General features: G+C 60.8%; 1 protein-coding gene across 2 annotated transcripts; it reads right to left on the bottom strand.

Moving 5' to 3' along the window:
• Positions 1 to 1,697: 1,697 nt before the first annotated feature.
• TFEB (transcription factor EB) lies at positions 1,698 to 17,061 on the bottom strand. Of its 2 annotated transcripts, none has more exons than XM_058855899.1 (9): positions 16,574 to 17,061; positions 6,296 to 6,540; positions 5,971 to 6,225; positions 5,801 to 5,881; positions 5,117 to 5,237; positions 4,922 to 4,978; positions 4,485 to 4,560; positions 4,221 to 4,368; positions 1,698 to 3,907 (listed from the first exon to the last, which is right to left on the bottom strand). In XM_058855899.1, exons 2-9 carry the CDS (start codon positions 6,488 to 6,490, stop codon positions 3,467 to 3,469), a joined length of 1,374 nt encoding a protein of 457 aa, XP_058711882.1. In that variant the 5' UTR covers positions 6,491 to 6,540; positions 16,574 to 17,061; the 3' UTR covers positions 1,698 to 3,466. The 2 variants fall into 2 exon arrangements, with proteins under 2 accessions (XP_058711882.1, XP_058711883.1); XM_058855900.1 differs by lacking the exon at positions 16,574 to 17,061 and adding an exon at positions 13,174 to 13,537.
• Between the last annotated feature and the right edge of the window lie 564 nt (positions 17,062 to 17,625).

Here is a 17,625-nt window from a genome sequence, read left to right as displayed (position 1 = left end):
CCCAGTCCGTCCCAGTCTGTCCCAGTCTGTCCCAGTCCATCCCAGCTCATCCCAGTTCATCCCAGTCCGTCCCAGTCCGTCCCAGTCCGTCCCAGTCTGTCCCAGTCCATCCCAGCTCATCCCAGTTCATCCCAGTCCATCCCAGTCCATCCCAGTCTGTCCCAGTCTGTCCCAGTCCATCCCAGTCAGTCCCAGTCTGTCCCAGTCCATCCCAGTCCATCTCAGTCCATCCCAGTCTGTCCCAGTCCGTCCCAGTCTGTCCCAGTCTGTCCCAGTCTGTCCCAGTCCATCCCAGTCTGTCCCAGCTCATCCCAGTTCATTCCAGTCAGTCCCAGTCCATCCCAGTCCATCCCAGCCCATCCCAGTCTGTCCCAGTCTGTCCCAGTCTGTCCCAGTCCATCCCAGCCCATCCCAGTCCATCCCAGTCAGTCCCAGTCCATCCCAGCCCATCCCATCCCATCCCAGTCAGTCCCAGCCCATCCCAGTCCGTCACCACCTCATCACCCCAAGCGCTCCCTCCCTTTTCTCTCCGTTTCCACCGAGTTTCCGTGGGTGGCTCTGGGGCTGTAATTAAGAGCCTCCTCTCCCGTCTCCGTGGCCGCTGTGGAAGCTCAGGAAAGCCCCTTTCGTCCTCTCTCTCTCCTTTATAATTTTATTTTTCCCCCCTCCTCCCTGCAGCGCATAAAGGGATGACAGCGCTCCGAGCCGGGCTCTTTTGCATTTCTGAGTTGGTTCTGTTAATTGGAAGGAGGGTTAAGAATCTGCAAGGTCGTTTCAATCTCCATCTGACCTTCAGAGTAATCCTCTATGCCAACACCAGAGCATGTCATTAAAATGAGGCCCCTCTTCCATATCCCGGCATCCCTTTATTCTCTCCTTGTGCACATTAATTGCTCATAAGTTGATTTGATCTCCCTATTCTGCAAGAAGTAAATTGCCCTCTTATTTCGCCATTTTCATCCTGTTTTCTTAATTAGGCCCTTAAAAATCTCTAGGGCCTCAGCCGGGCCTCAGGCCTCATCCTGGGAATAAATTTTGATCTCAGCCTGATAAAGAGTGAGCAAAGCCCGGGCTGGAACAATGTCATTGGCTCCCCTCCCTCCCCGTGTGCTATTCTCCTGACATGAAAAGGCTATCAGTTTTTCTCTGTGTTAATATAGGAAATAATTCACACTTCAGGCGTTGTTCTCTATTTAGTGTTCACACTCCCCTGATAAATCAAATCAGGGATTTTTCTTTTTTTTTTTTTATTTTTTTTTTTACTCTCTAAAGTGTCTGGAACCACTCGCTCCTTCTCTTCCCCCTCCTCACCTTCAGCCTCTTCTCGCTCTTTTTTCCCCCCTTTCTCCTTTTAATAAAGTTTCCAAGATAAGCCCCTGTGATTTTCCAGCCTGGGAAGTCTAATTTAAGGTGGATTTTCTTGCTTTTTTTCCCCTCCTGTGTGTGTTTAACACCGGCACTGAAGGGAGTGGGAACCTGGCACGTGGCTGAGGGGCTGCAGACGTGGCTTGGGTAAGTTTTACCAGGCACAGGCTCAGCAGGACACTTTAAAAGTAGATTTTTTCCCCTTGCACTGTGCAGGAAAGTCCCCAAAATCTGCCTGGACCAGAGGTCCCAGCACCCAGAAGGGTTTTGCAGAACCCTGAGGTGATGCTGATTCAGCCTCCAGGGCAAAGAAGAAGCTGCCACGCTCCAGGATGTTGTAAATAAATATATTTTTAATGATTCTTCTTCCATTCCAGTTCATTCTTTTATACATTTATTTATAAAACAGTAGTAAAATTTTTTAATCAGAGCACAGTGCATTAAAAAAAAAAAAAAAAGAAAAAAAAAAGAAAAACAAACAAAACTCCCAAAAAGATTAAAAAAAAAAATATATTGTAATTATAATCCACAACTGTTTACTCACAGCCAGGGGAGACATCTCGTGCTGAGCAGTGCCCAAGGGCACCCTAAAGCCACAAAAATCCCAATTTCCCGTGGGATTTTGTGCTCCTGCCCTGGAGCACCCACCCAGCCCCTCAGGAGGGCACAGATCCGAGGCTCTCCCACACCCACAGGTCCCCAGCACGGCCCGGGGTGGCCCTGGAGGGGACAATTCTCTTTCCAGGCACTGATGGCAGCACGGAAAGGGTGCCAAGGCCTCCTGTGAACACCCCCAGCCTCCAGCTCAGAGCCCCTTTGGGGGTCTCCTGGATCCTTCTCTTCTCCAGGTGAGCACCTGGAGCTCCTCCCTGCTCACCCAGTGTCCCTCAGCTCCTGCTCCAACTCCTCCTCCCTCTTCCTCCCCGCCTTCCACACTTCCCCGCACCCTCACGTCCCTCAGGCCCCTCTCCAGGGCTGTCCCCCACCTCCAATCCCAATCCAGGACATCCAGGAGCAGGATGGGGGGCACAGAGTGACCCCCAGCCCCACAGGAGCACCCACAGCCCAGGGGGACAATGGCCAAGGGTCTCCTCTCCTCTCCAGCTTCCCTCCCCTCCCTTGATAAATCCCCAGAGGATTTTCCCTGTGATCCCCCTGCCCTTCCCAGCTCCCTCCCAGCCTCCAGCTGGACTGGGAAGCCTGAGGAGCCCAAAGCAGCTCCCCAGTGCAGAGCTGGGCAACAAACTGGTGACACTGGGAAGAGAAACAACCCCCGAATTCCAAGCTGGGAGCAGCAGCTCAGGTTTGGCAGCTGGCACAAACCAACCCCTGGTCACAGCCTGGAAGGACTTGCAAGAATTATCCCCCAAAAACCCTTTTATCCTCCTGGGGCTCGGTGTCACGGGGCACAGACATCTCCAGGAGGCTCAGGGTCACCTGGCAGCCTTGCCCAGAGGTTTTGGGGTGGTGGGTGCTGCCCCACAAGGTGGGGGTGACAACAGGGGGTCGGTGGAGCATCAAACCCCCCATCCCACATGTTCTGGATGCCTTCAACACCCACCTGCAGACAACCGGGTGCCCTGTTAATGAACACACACTAATTAACACCTTGTCACCCTCCTGTGAGCCCAGAGGCAGCGGGTGCTCCCAGGAAGGAGGAACTGGATGGACTGGGAAGTATCCAGGGGCTGGGGAAGACTCGGTGGGGGTGAAGGATCCCAGAGCAAGGCAAGGAGACACCAAACCGGACACAAAGCTCGCGGCACCGTCCCTCTGCTCCCGGGGCCTCAAGGCTCCAAGGCATCACCCCAGGGAAGGGGGTGAGGCCAGGAGGGTCCTGCTGAAAGGCAAAGCAGCTGAGATCTCGCTCCCAGGCTGTGGAATCTGCAGTCAGGCCAACGCCACGGCAAAGCCAGGAAGGTCCATTCCCGCTCCCGGCAAAAAGAAGCTGCGAAAGACACGGCGGCACCCGACCCCAGCCCCGTTGCATAGAGAAAGGTACTCCTGGGAAGATTCAAGTGCACGGTGGGACGGGCTCCTCCTGCCAGGAGCGTCCTGGGACTCGCCCACCCAAAGCTGGGGCTGCCCCAGCAGCTCCCCATCACAGCATGTCCGCGTCCTCCATGCTGAAGCTGCTCCGGCGACTGCTGGCCTTGGAGGCCTCCGGGGACATGGCCGAGAACAAGGGGTCAGAGGCAAGGGGCAGCATGGTGTCCTGCATCAGCATCAAGTCCAGCTCCTTCTTGGATAGGGATGGGAAGGAAGCGCTGTGCCCGGGCTCCAGGCTGTCGGGGAAGCCCTGGGAGCCGTCGTCGAAGCTCAGGCTGTGGGTGAAGTCCAGCTGGTGATAGGGAGACTGGGGCGGCGCGGGCAGCGCCGGCTGCGGCTGCGATTCAGGGTCTGGGGGTGGCAGCAGTGGCTCCAGGGTCCCCTCGTCCCCGCTGGCTTCTTGCTTGACCACCTGCTGAGCCAGCTCGGCCACGTTGACGCCCGAGGGCGAGGAGGTGGGCAGCCCATGGACGCGTGCCTGCATCTCCAGCTCCTGCCAAGGGGACACAGCGGGGCTTTGGTGGGGGTGTCACACCCGGGGACACGGCACAGGGACATTTACGGAGGTGGCAGGGACTGAGCAGCTCCCAGGGAGGGAGCCCCTGGAAGATCCACGGCGATCTATGTGAAGCTCAGCGCGCTGCAGTGAGCCTCAGACATCAGGTTTGCCTCAAGGCTCTGCTCCTGGTGACTTCCCAGCCAAAAAAAGGCAGGAGACACCCTGGCCAAGGCCTTGGCGGGGCAGGAGCGAGGGGTTGGTGGGGCTGGGGTGGAGCAGAGGCAGGGAAGAGCCCAGGGAATCTCACCTGGATGCGGAGCAGCAGCTGCTTGTTCGTCATCTCCAGGCGCCGTGAGTGATTCTCCAGGTCCCGGGACCTCTGCAGGTCCTTCTGCATCCTCTTGATGTAATCCACGGACGCCTTCAGGATTGTCCCTTTGTTCCAGCGCACGTCCCTGTCACCCAGGAGGGAAAAAGAGATGGAGCTGGGTGCCAGCAGTGTGGCCCCTCACCCCTCCTCCACCAGAAAGCCCCCGGTGACCCCAGTGCTGCGGGAGCCATGGGTACGTACAGGTCGTTGGCTTTGGGGATCAGCATTCCCAGCTCCTTGATGCGGTCGTTGATGTTGAACCTTCGCCGCCTCTCGACTGCAGGTGAGAGGAGAGGGGTGCAAGTGAGGAGGCAGCAAGAGCAGGAAAGGCTCTGTGTCCTCTCCCACACGTCCTTCATGTCCCTCATGTCCCACAACCCTGTTGTGCCCCAGCCAGAGCCTCTGGAATTGGGGAGCTCAGGATGAGGAACCTCAGGAGCCAACACAGCTCCATCCCTGGCCCAGCAGGTCTGATCTCCCCCCAGAAGGACAATGGGGTGTCTCCTGTACCCCATTTGGGAAAGAGGGGCTCAGGGGGCCCTTCCTGGAAAGGAGGACCCAGCTCAGTGGGAATGAGGATGAAGAGTGGTGGGGAAAGGCTGTGGGCTCAGGGGAGGGAAAGGCAGAGCTGAACTCACTCAGGTTGTGATTGTCCTTCTTCTGGCGCTCCTTGGCCAGGGCTCTGCTCTCAGCATCTGCAAGAGACCCCCGGTGTCACCCAGAGGGGACAAGGCTGCACCTGACCCCACCAGCATCCCGGGCTGGCACTGGAGCCCCTGTACCCCCACGGGGACAGGGCAGCCCCACATCTGTCACTGGCTCTGGGGCCATACCTGTGAGCTCTCTCTTCTGGGTGAGGTCGGCGGGGCAGGAGCTGCTGGTGACACCAACGAGTGACGCCGTCACCTGTGGGTCCCCACTGTAGACATTCATGTGACTGCTGGACATGGGCAGCTGGAGAGCAGAGGGACAGATGGGTTAGCTCTGTGCAGGGCTGGGGACCGGGATCACTCCCAGCTGGGATGGGAGTGCACAGCCTGGGCACGTGGAATTGTCTTCCCAGCTCCTTAAAGCAGCTTCCACCAGAGTAGAAAAGAAAACAGGACTTCAAAGGGCACAGCTGATCCCCTCCCGTGGCAAACATCTCAAACAGAGCAGGATGAATCCCACTGGGAGCTGCCACACTGATCTGAGCCGAGGGACACTGCTGCTCTGGGGAAGTTCCTGGAAGGGAAACCTCTCCTGGCTCTCCCATCTCCCCACCCTTGCTCCCTTCCCATGCCTCTCTCCCGCCTCTCCAGCTTTTTAAAAGGGCTCCCAACTGTCCTCAAGGGGGAAAACAGCTGGAGAACTGATTCTTGTGGGTGTTGCTGTGCTGGGGACAAGGCTGGCTTGGGCTGCCACGCGGCACCGCTGTGGGGACATGGCAGAAGGTCCCCTCTGTGCCACCTGTGTACCTGCAAGGACAGGGCTGCAGGACCCCCAGCTGTGGCCCCTTCCTGTCACCCCTCACTCACCGTGTTGGGCATGTGGACTTCAGGGTTCATGTAGCCCAAAACGTCATCCAGGCGCATGATGTCATCGATGACCTCATCGAACTGCAAGGGAAAAGGACCCGATGCCCATGGGCTGCTCTGCCCTTCCCAGCACCCTGCGTGTCCCCAGCAGCCCGGTGACACCTCCTCACCTCGCGCTCGGGGTTGGAGCCGATGTTGAGCATGGCCATGGGGCTGTTGGGAGCGCTGTTGCCCGCCGAGGAGGACAGGACATGGCCGGGCCGGACGCCGGGGGACGCGGCCGGGGGTGGCTTGGGGGAGTGGCTGGCGGGGCTGACGTGGGCGGCGAACTTGTTCCCGTAGGTTTCGGAGAGATAAGCCTGGACCTTCTTGTCCCGAGACTTCTGCAGGTGGTAGGTGGTGGGGTTCTCCAGGTAGGACTGGACCTGTGGGGACAAAACCCATCAGGGACCCCGTGGGCTGTCCCAGAGCCGGGCAGGGGGGACACCACGGTACCTTGAGGACCTCTCCGGGCACGGGCGGTGGGGACTGGAAGTGGACGGGGGTGTTGATGGCGGGGCTGGAGGCCACGGGCATGCGCTGCTGCTGCATGTAGCTCATCATCATCTGCTGCTGCACCCGCTCCCGCTCCGCTTCCTGCTGCGCCTGCTGCTTCATCAGCTCCATCCGCAGCCCGATGCGGGACGCCATGGTGGCACACGGGGCTGGGAGCCACGAGCCCGCCTGGCACGGAGGTCACCCTGGCAGGAGGACACAGAGCGTCACCGACAGCCTGGCACAGAGGGAAACTGAGGCACAGGGTGACATCCCAGAGCGCCCACACCGGATGGTGACGGATCCTGGAGGATCATCCCAGGGCTGGCTGGATGGCTCTGCCCTCCCGTCACAGAGCAGGACGTGGTCCCACCACCCAGCCTGGCTGTGAGAGCCCCCCCGGCTGCCTCCTTACAGAAAACAGGGCTGAGAAAGGCAAAAGCAAGCCCAGGGAGCTCCGGAGAAGGGGAACTGCCGAGGATGACCAAGGGGAAGGGTGGCCAGAGCTGGCATTGACAAGGAGAGGGGGGAATTAGGGTCTGGCAGGAAGGGAACCCCGAAGGAGCAGCCGGAACCCCGCGTTGTGCACTCACCCCGGAGCCACTTCCCAAACACCGCAGGCACGGCAGAACCCAGAGCGAGCCCGGCAGCGAAAGGGAAAGAGAAAGCGAGGCCAGAGCAGGAAGAAAAGGCCGGCGGGTGCCAGGAGCCGGGGGCAGGTTGAACCCCCCGGCCTGGCTGTGCCAAAGCCCGGCTCCGGCGCGGGGCGAACAAGGCGAGCTCTGTGCGGGGCCGGCACGCGAGCGAGGGGACGGGGGGGACCGCAGCGGCCCCCGCCCGGCACAGACCGGCCCTTGTTCCCCTGGACAAAGGGGACAGCGGCCCGAGGAGGGTGAAGGATGCCGGGGCACCGGGAGCTTTCCCACGCGGGGCTCGGGGATGCGGGAGGTGCCCTAGAGGGGTCCGGAGCGCAGCATCCCAAGGGAGAGGAGCACGGGGGGGCGAAGGGAAAGCTGCGAGGGGAACAGGCAGGAGGGGAAACCAGGCAGATCTGGAGGGTTTTGCTGTTTAAATGCAGAGATGGAGGGGCCACGGCTGTGGCAGCCACCCAGAGCCGGTGCCACGCGTTACCCGGAGGGGAAATTAAATCAAGGCAGCGCGGACGGCAGCGCGATTACACAGCTCAAGAGCAGCTATTGAGCGGCGAGGGGAAGGGAATTAATTAGCCATGGTGGCCTGTCCGAAGGGGGATGGGAGCCCAGAGCTGGGGACAGAGATCCATTCGTTAACGGGGATGTGCGAGCAGCCTTGGAGGAGGGCACGGGACAGGGGGAGCTGGGATGAGAAACAGCAGAACCCTGGGAAAGACCCCAGCGAGAGCCCCCAGAGGATGGAACAAGGCGGAATTAAGGGGGAAACCCGTGGCTGATACCCACGGGGGATGTACAACCCCAAACGTGAAGGGAAGGGTGAGGGGCTTTTCTCAGGAAGGGCTGGCACTCGTGGGTGTCACAGGAAGGGTGCCAAGGCACAGCCACCCACAGCACAGCACCCCTGAGCCCTGCCGACCACCCAGCCTGGCTGCAGGACCCCCCCAGCCACCCCCTTACGGAAAACGGGGCTGGGAGAATCAAATGGGCCCGAGAAGAGCTGCAGAAGATGAGGATGAGGATGAGAAAGGGTGGCCAGGGTTTGGCTTGGTGAGGAGAGGGGGGAAATTAGGTCAGGGTTAAAATAACACCTTTGGTTCTGCTTGGCTTCCCCCCACCCCCCAAAATGCTGAGCAGCTTCTGCTTTCGCTCTGAGTCAGCCCCGGCAGGAGGGCGGCAGCAGGACAGGATGGGGACCCGGGGCCCACGTCCCACCCTCCCCTGAGCCACGGGGACAGCCAGAAGAGCACATGGAATGGCAGCTCCATCCTGGTATTCCTGGGAGGGCACCCAGTGGTTCTCCCACTGAGCCAGAGCCGTCCCAGCAGCAGTGGGAGCCCCAGACTGGTCCCTACTGGGAGAACCCAAGCCAGCCTTGTCCCTGGAGGCTGCAACACCCACAAGCATCAGTTCTCCAGCTTTTTTCCCCCTTGAGGGCAGCTGGGAACCCTTTTAAAAAGCTGGAGAGGCAGGAGAGAGGCATGCAGAGGGAGCAAGGGTGAGGAGATAGAAAAATCAGGAGAAGTTTCCCAGGCTCATCCTGGTGCACAGGGAGGCACAGCAGTGCTGGGAGCCCTGGAGTGGGAGATGGAGGAGCTGGGAAGGGGATGGGGGGGCTGAAAGGGAGGGCAGATCTGGATGATCCCAGCCCCTCTCCACAGCCCTACTGGGCTTTTCCTGTCTGGAGGAACGCAGGACACGGGGCATGGAGTTGTGCTCCAGCAGCACCCCCCAGCCAGAGCCAGGGAATGCATCTCCCTTCCAAATATCTCCGCTGCTACTCAGCAGCACGGCTATTTCTGGCCCTTCCTCGCCTTCCCTCCAGGGGTGTTATTTCAGCAAGAACCCCACGTCCCAGGATGGCACTCGGGGGTGGCTCCAGCTGGAGGATCCCCAGAGCTGCTCCAACCTCTCTGGTCCCCCCCAGGACTTGCCACAAGTCCAAGTTGCGGTGACAGCCGGTGGTGACAACAGGGGCGGCTGCTCAGCAACCACTGGGACGTGCTGGAGGGACATCGGGCGCTGCCCCGCAACGCCGGGGGCCAGGCTGGTGACAGAGCCACTGCCCGAGCTGGCCAGTGCCACCTGAAGGGACACAACACCTGGAAGAGCCATAGCAGTGTCCCCAGGCTCAGGTGTGGGTGAGAAATGCCCACATTTGGGAGGCATTTCCCAGATTTAGCTTAGGGGGGATCTCGTTCCCCTCCCAGGGGAAGTGGCACAGGGTGGCAGGGCCACAGCACCCCCTGCGAGTGCCACACACCTCCTGCCACCCCCCCTCTGAGCACGGGGAGTGATGCCCTGCCGAGCTGAGAACCCCCAAACTCACTGCATGAGGCCCCACTCCTTCCTGTGCTTTATTTCCCGGTCGATCGTGGCCGTTTACGAGCGGAAAAATCCATCGGCAGCTCCGGGCAGGAGCGGGGACCCCCGGGGAAAGGCGGGGGGACAGGGCAGGGACCATCCACCCACCCAAACCCCACGCTGCTCTGGGAACTGAGGGGCAGCCAAAAGGAAAAGGAGAAGAAAGAAGTGAAAACAGCTTTGCTGCTCGCCACCCGCCGGCCCAGCCTTCCCTTCCTTCCTTCCTTCCTCGTTTTTCATTTTCAAACACCGGCAGGTGGGGAGGGACACGGCAGGGAGCACGAGGGACCCCAGCCCGGGCAGGCACAGCTGGGTCCAGGCAGCCCCAAGCCCAAGGTCTGCTCTGATGTCACCAAGCTGTCACCTCCCCAAGCACCCACAAAGCCACCCCCAGGCTGGGGACAGGCTCTGCTGTCACCCTGCTGGGTGGGGACAGAGGACAATGAGGCTGGGCTTCCCTGGGTGTGGGGCAGAGGGGCTGGGGGACCCTGCAGGTGCCAGGGCCAGCAGGTCACAGCTCCCCTCACTCCGGGCCAGCCCCGTGTTCCTCATTTTCAGCAGCCACACGGGGTGCAGGGGGGGAAGTTGCAAAAAAACCCCTCCAAAACTGCTTGTTTTTGTCACTGGGGTGAGCAACTGGGCTGAGAAAAAACATGGAAAAATTGATGTGGCTGCTGCCACCAGGGACAGGAGACAGGGCTGGGTGTGTCCCATGGGGGCTGCAGGGACACCTCTGTAAATGAAGGGGGACAAAAGCTGTCCCTGGTGACTCCAGGGGATGTGGCACACAGGGATCCCTCACCCTCCGTGTGCCCAGCGCAGCTGCAGAGCAAGCACCCGGATTACAGGTGGAAAAGAGGCTGGAAAAGATAAAATTTAAGGAGCTGATAAGAAAGATGGAGAAAGAAAAGGGTCAGGAGAGGCAGGACAAGGGGGAATGGACTCCCACTGCCAGAGGGCAGGGATAGATGGGATATTGGGAAGGAACTGGTCCCTGTGAGGGTGGGGGGGAGCAGGGATGGAATTCCCAGAGAAGCCGTGGCTGCCCCTGGATCCCTGGAAGTGTCCAAGGCCAGGCTGGAGCAGCCTGGGACAGTGGGAAGGTGTTCCTGCCCATGGAGTGAGCTGAGCTTTAAGGTCCCCAACCATTGTGACCCCACAGCCCAGCAGCACCTGGGGTGCCCCCAGCACTCCCAGCTGGTCCCAGGTGTGGCAGTGCCACCAGGACACCTGGGTGACAGTGCCAGGGACACCCCAAGGCTGCTCTGCACCACATCCCTGCGCTCCCTTCAGGCCAGGAATGCAGCTGGACCCCGTGGCCACCCCTTGGGGCACCAACCCACCCTTGGCAAGGCCAGCACGGGGGTGATTTATGCCCTGAGGGGACCCCCTGTGCCAGGGCTCAGCGAGAATCCTTCCTCTCCCTGGGAATGTTCAGGGTGGGCAGCTCCAGGAAGGAGCTGCAGGGACAGGGGGCTCAGGAAAGGATTCCTCCCCACAAACAGGGAAACCTGGCAGTAGGGCCATCCCTGGAAACCCTGAGCCAGCACTGGCCATGAGCTCAGACCAGAGGCTCCAGAGATCCCAGCCAGCCTCTGGGATGAGGATGGGTGGGAAAACAGGAGGATAACCCCATTTCCAACCCCAGAGAGCAGCAATGCCCTCCCCATCCACCCACATGGAACCATCCCAGCCCCAGCCAGGAGCTGTGTGGGGCAGAGCTCCTGGGATCATTGGGAGCCATCCCAGCCCCATCCAGAGGATCTTCCCATTCAGGAGCTGTGTGGGGCAGAGCTCCTGGGATCATTGGGAACCATCCCAGCCCCATCCCGGTGCTGTGTGGGGCAGAGCTCCTGGGATCATTTGGAACCATCCCAGCCCCATCCCGGTGCTGTGTGGGGCAGAGCTCCTGGGATCATTTGGAACCATCCCAGCCCCATCCCGGTGCTGTGTGGGGCAGAGCTCCTGGGATCATTTGGAACCATCCCAGCCCCATCCAGGAGCTGTGTGGGGCAGAGCTCCTGGGATCACTGGGAACCATCCCAGCCCCATCCCAGTGCTGTGTGGGGCAGAGCTCCTGGGATCATTGGGAACCATCCCAGCCCCAAGCAGGAGTTGTGTGGGGCAGAGCTCCTGGGATCATTGGGAACCATCCCAGCCCCATCCAGAGGCTCCTTCCCCGCGCTCCTGAGAGGGAGAAGGAGCAGGCAAAGGAGGGGTTTGGCAGAGCCACGCCGGGGTCAGTTGACAGCAGCAGCGAGGGACTGAGTCACCAGGACTGTTTTTAGCCCCGGCATCTCAGCAACGTGGAGCGGGACGTTGTTAACAGGCGCTGGGTCAGAGGCCAAATGTTTTCCCTGCCCCGCGTTAAACACCGAGCCTGGAAAAGGCTGAGGGATCCGGCACGGGAAAAACATTAACCCCAAACACCCAGGTAAGCCTGGCCCACCCAGGAGGGCTCAGGTAAGCCTGGCCCACCCAGGAGGGCTCAGGTAAGCCTGGCCCACCCAGGAGGGCTCAGGGAAACAGTGGAGGGAGAAGCATCAGGCCCTGATGCCACACAGGGCGGCGTGTCCTTTGTCACTAAATTAACAGGGTCCAGAAAAAAATCCCTTGGAATGGCCAGGAGAGCCCAGCTGGGCGTGACAGCCATTAAGGGGTTAATAATACACACACACACACACAGCCTTGCTCAACCCAAAATCCTCTCTTTCAAGCCCAAAAAAACCCAGCCAGCTGAGGGATGGCTGTGGATCATCACCCAGCTGGGCATGGCAGGGGGAGCTTGGCAAGGTTTGGGTGTGGGGAGAGGCAGGGGGACCCCCGGGACCCCCCCAAAGCTGGGCAGGAGCTGCAGAGCCCTGATTGAAACATCACTGTCCAACTGACCCGGCTGGGAATTCACAGCCCCTGCCCCCTCCACGGCCTCCCCCCGCAGACAGCAATTAAAAATAAAAGTGTGAACAGGCAGGAGGGTGGGCTCAGCCACCACCCCGGGCACGCTGAGTAATCAGGACACTGGAGGGGACCGCAGTGACCTTGGAGGGGACGGGCAGGCTCCAGGTCCTGCTCCACATCCCGGGGAAAGGAGTGAGCCAGGAGCACAGCCCCGAAGGAAAACCCCGGCTCGGGGTCACTCCGGGCGGTTTGGGTGTTGGCTTTTTGAAATAACCGCATAAATGAGCAATCAGGGGAACTGGCAGGACGGCACCGGGATCCAGCTAGGCAGACACTGCTCCAGGGGGCTGGGACAGCACCACCACCCGCTCCAAAATTCTAGAAACCATCCTAGAAAGTGCAGAGAAACCATCCCAAAAAGTGGGGAGAAACCATCCCAGAAAGTGGGGAGGAACCATGCCAAGAAGTGAGGAGAGGCCATCCCAAGAAGTGGGGAGGAACAGTCCCAAAAAATGGGGAGAAGCCATCCCAAGAAATGGGGAGGAACCATCCCAAAAAGTGGAGATGCTCAGCAAAACCTGGAGCTCCATGCACCCCAAGCTCACGGTGCCACCTGCTACCAGCACAAGGTGACAGGGCCACCCCCTGCCCCCCCTGGCAGTGCCAGAGGCACTCCCAGCGCCGCCTCCCTCCATCCCTCCTCCTCCCAGCTCCATGCTGCTGGAAGGAGGTAATATTTATAAATACGCCGTGTCCAGCCCCCAGCACCCAGCCGGGAGGCTCGGTGCAGGCAGAGCTCGTGTAACCAGGGCCAGCAGCCCCAGGAATAAACAAATTGGGGACATCCCCTGCCTTGTCCTCCCAAACCAGCCCGGGGCTCGCCATCCCCCCTGGCAGCACCTCCCGTGCCCAGCCAGCGCCGCTTACCCGCTCAGGAGAGCTTTGTGCTGTGCCCTCCTTTCTGCCAGGCTCAGCCCGGCACTTTCCTGCTCCGTGAAGGTCAAACTGGTCTCTCGGGAGCCCCCGCTACCAGCCCAGCCCCTGGCCTGGCACGGTGCCGCCTCTCCCGGGCACGTTGCGCCGGTTGGACCCGTGCAGGAGCCCAGAGGTTTCTTCCCACCAGGCTGGGATCTCTCCTCGGCCTGCCCCGTTTCCCCAAAATGCTCAGCCAAACCCGCTGGCAACTCAGCTCCCTCCTGCCCTGGCAGCAGTGTGGGAGCAGGGAAACGCTCCCCGTGTGCACCAGGTGGATGCAGCCCTCTCCTCATTTCCTCCAAAATATTCCCACCCCGTGCGGTCACCCCAAAATCCCGAGGGCACGGCCTGGGCAGGAGCCAGCGCTGCTGCCCTCGCGTGTCCCTGAGGCTCCGAGAACTCCCCCGGCGTCCCCACACTGGGAGTTTCAGGTTTATCCGGAATTTGCAGCCATTTAACCAAAGGAGGGGAGCGAGGCAGAGCTCGGGGTGTGGGGAGTTTGTTTGGAGCCCAACGCGCTCGGAGGAAAGGTGACAAAACCCCGGGGGCAATTCCTAGAAGAGGCTTTAAAGATAAGGTGGCACAACCTGTAGGGACCGTGGGGCACTGGGAGACCTTGAGCCCTTCCCAGGTGATCTCACCCAGCAAATCATCCATCCCACGGTGCCCATCCCAACGCTCCTGCTTCGGCTCTGCAGCACTCACCTCCCCAGAACACCCCCCAGAACTTCCCCTGTGCCTCCAGAGATGGAGCATCCCCCATTCCCGGTGTTCTCAGCCTCCCGGGAAGGCGAGGAGCAGCACTCGGAGCTCATCCTGGAGCACAGGATTCCCACATTCCTGGGAATTCCACGTCAGGGGGCTCTGTGCAGGCAAATCCGCAGGGAAAACCTGCTCCAACCACAAGCCAAGTGCCAGCAGGAGGGACACGAACTTGGAATGGATTAGGGAAGAGCCACTGGGGCTCTTTCTGGACGTGCCAGCGAGAGGAAAAAAAAGGATGAGCGCATAAACCCTGTGTGGTCAGGGAGAGATCGCCACTGCCACCCTTCCAAGCGTCACAGCGCCGGTGACAATGACCACGGAATCACCCGTGCGATCCTGGCTGCCTCCATGCTGGGATCACACAGCTTGGAAAAGCTCATGGAGGTGATGCCACCACGGGAAGGCCACCACGGGGCGGTGACAGCGCAGCTGGCACCTCCGAGCACCCCCTGCTCTTTTATGGGGTTGTCAAACACCCAGCGCCGGCTCCCTGGGATCCTCCTGGGATCGCTGACAGCCAACAGGGGCTCTGGGAAGTTGTCACGGAACAGCCACCAGCAGCAGGGCCACCACAGGGACGTGTGGTGGCACTGCCCCACGCCCAGGACACCGCTGCTTCCCCCTGTCTGCTTCCTCTTTGTCCGGGATACGGGATAACCCCGCACAGGGCAGTTACAAAACAGCTCCCTAGGGGTGAGTCCAGCTTGAGGTGCCCTCTAAAACCACCCCAAAACCTCCAGATGGGAATTTTTGTCCCCACAGAGGGGACAGGGATGTGGCAGCTCCATCCCTGTCTGTGCCCCAGGAAAGGAGCAATCCAGGGATGAGATCCCAACACATCAGACTCCCAGCTCCCCATTCCAACACTCCATGGGAGGAGCCAGAGGATGTTTTTACCCTCAGCACTGTGGATTTTTGGAGAGGAACACCCCCAGCGTGGCCCCCCCCAGCCCCATTTCCCTGTTTGTTGTGCTCAAACCACCCCACCCTCAGCCCTGGGAATGTCCCCTCTGCTCTGGTGACCCACCACATCATCCCAAGGGGCTCTTCCCATTCCCAACAGCACTTCCAGGGAAACAGGGAACGCAGGGCAGGGCGGATCAGGAACACACACGTGCTGCAAAGTCGGTGCCGTGAAGCGTGGAAAAAGCAATAAAATCCCTGGCTGGAATCACGGCTCCATCCCAAACACCCGGATGCTGGATGGCCCCGCTGCAGCCAGCTCCACCCCGCCGCAGTTTCCTCCTGATAAGGGCGGGCAGGCAAGGCCAGCATCCCTTGGAAAACACGCCGGGCCAGCATCCCTCGGGAGGCGAACCCAGAATCCCTCAGGAAGCAAACCCAGCATCCCTCGGAAAACACCGGGCTCCCCTCCACGTGCTGGCCTGACCATCCCCAGCCGAATCTGGGTTGTTTCCCAACTCCAGCCACCCCAATCCCAAATTCCCAGCACGCTTTTCCCAGCTGGATCCCTCCTGCAGCAGGTGAGCGAGCGCAGGCTGGGAGAAACCAGCCCCATTCCCAGCTCCGGCCGGAGCAGCCGTGCATGAAGCCAAGCAAACACGGCAGGGAAGTACAGAGAAGGGGTGGGGGTAGAGAAAAAATAACCCCCCAAACCCTCCCTTCGCTGCCTGCCGGACTCTGTTATATAAAAAACACCAACTCCCCCCCGTGCCCCAAGGGCCGGGAACACGCAGGAGCGCCGGGATTCCTGGAAACGGGCCCTGCTTTCCCCGGACTCGCACCGGCTTATTTATTTATCTTACAAGAGCACAATAACCACCAGATTTTCTTCGTGTTTCTAGTTTTTGTTGGGGGTTTTTTTGGGTGGTTTTTTTTTTTTTTTTAAGGAAATCTCCCCCATCATCTGACTGCCCGAAGCTCTGGGGGCTGCGTAATCCTTTCCTGCCTCGCAATTAATTCATGAATGTAATTAATCGGCGGCTGGAGTCTCGGGGCAGCCCTCTCTATGCCCCCCCCAAATTTCCCGGGAGAGGGGGGGACACACGCGGTGTGTCCTCTTGGTGACCCCCTAAAAGCCGTGTGACACGAGACATCCCAACTTCTCCCACCTTTTCCCACCCCAAAAAGGGGGTCCCGCTTTGTGTCCCCCAAGCCGGGGGGTGCCCGAGACACCCCCGGGTGTCCTGGAGCATCCGTGCCTCAGTTTCCCCACGCGTGGAGCACCGTGTTCGGGGGGGTTCCCGATGGGAAAGGCGACACGGGCAGGTCCCCCCGGGCTGCCGGGGGGTCTGGCAGTCCCCGGGACCGCTGGTTTTGGGGTGGGGACATCGGGATGAGCTGCCGGAGACCCCCAAAACCCCCGCAGCACCAGGAGCAGCCGGGCCGGAGCCTCCCGGGGCCCGCCGCCGGGAGCGAGGGGGAGCGTATTATTTACAGCAAAATAAGGGGAAAAAAAGCAACTACGAGCTCAAAGCGCCCCGGGATGGCGCAGGAGGGGAGGGAGCACCCCAACACCCCCATAGCACCCCCAGAAAGCGGGCTCCGAGCCGAGGGGGCCCCGCTGTGCGGCTGCTGAGCCCCCCCCTCACCAGGGACCCCCGGGACCCCTCAGCCCTGCACTCACCCCTGGGGAACGGCGAGAAACGAAGTGCTTCGGCTCCGCTCGGCTGCGCTCGGCTCTGTTCGGCCTCGCTCGGCCCGGCTCGGTTCGGCTCCTCGGCTCTGTTTAGCTCCGCTCGGGTCGGTTCGGGTCTGTTCGGCCTCGCTCGGCTGCGCTCGGCCCGGCTCGGCCCGGACCCGCTCGGATCGCTTCGGCTGTGCTCGGGCCGGCTCCTCGGCTCAGTTCGGCTCCACTCGGTTCTGCTCGTCCTCGGCTCGGCTCGGTTCGGCTAGGTTCGGTTCGGCTCGGTTCGGCTCCTCGGCTCGGTTGTGTCGGGCTCCTGGGCCCGGCTCAGCGCAGTCCGGCCCGGTTGGGCTCGGCTCGGCCCGGTTGGGCTCGGCTCGGCCCGGTTCGGCCCCGTGCCGAGGGAGGGCGGCAGCAGCGCCCGCCCGGCCCGGCGCGGCCCGTTCCGCTGCCCTCGCTCCGCTCCGCCGGCCCCGGGCACGCCGGGAGCTGAGGCCGCGCCTGCCGGGACTTGTAGTCCCCGCCCGGGCCACGGCGGGAGTTTGCGCTCGGCGCTTTCCTTCCGTGAAAGTGGGGGGGGCCTCCCCAAAAATGTTTTTTTTCCCCCTAAAGCGGGTGTTTCCACCCCAAAAACGGGTCGGGAGAGGAGGGGTGGGAGGTGCAGGTAGCGCTGGGTTTGGCTTGTGCAGTCCCGTGAACCAGGATCGTGCATCCCTTCAGGAGCACGGGGGGATCATGGAGCTCCCTGCAGCAGGATCCTGCATCCCCTCACTCCGGGATCACACAGAGATCACACAGGGATCCTGCATTTCCTCACTCCGGGATCACTCCGGGATCACACCGGGATCACACAGGGATCACACAGAGATCAGACCGGGATCACACAGGGATCCTGCATTTCCTCACTCCGGGATCACACAGAGATCACACAGAGATCACACAGGGATCCTGCAGTTCCTCACACAGGGATCACACAGGGATCCTGCAGTTCCTCACACAGGAATCCTGCAGTTCCTCACACAGGGATCACACAGAGATCCTGCAGTTCCTCG

Source organism: Poecile atricapillus, chromosome 23 (genome assembly GCF_030490865.1).
Source record: "Poecile atricapillus isolate bPoeAtr1 chromosome 23, bPoeAtr1.hap1, whole genome shotgun sequence".
Lineage (NCBI taxonomy): Eukaryota > Metazoa > Chordata > Aves > Passeriformes > Paridae > Poecile > Poecile atricapillus.
This window is presented reverse-complemented; position numbering and strand designations above follow the sequence as displayed.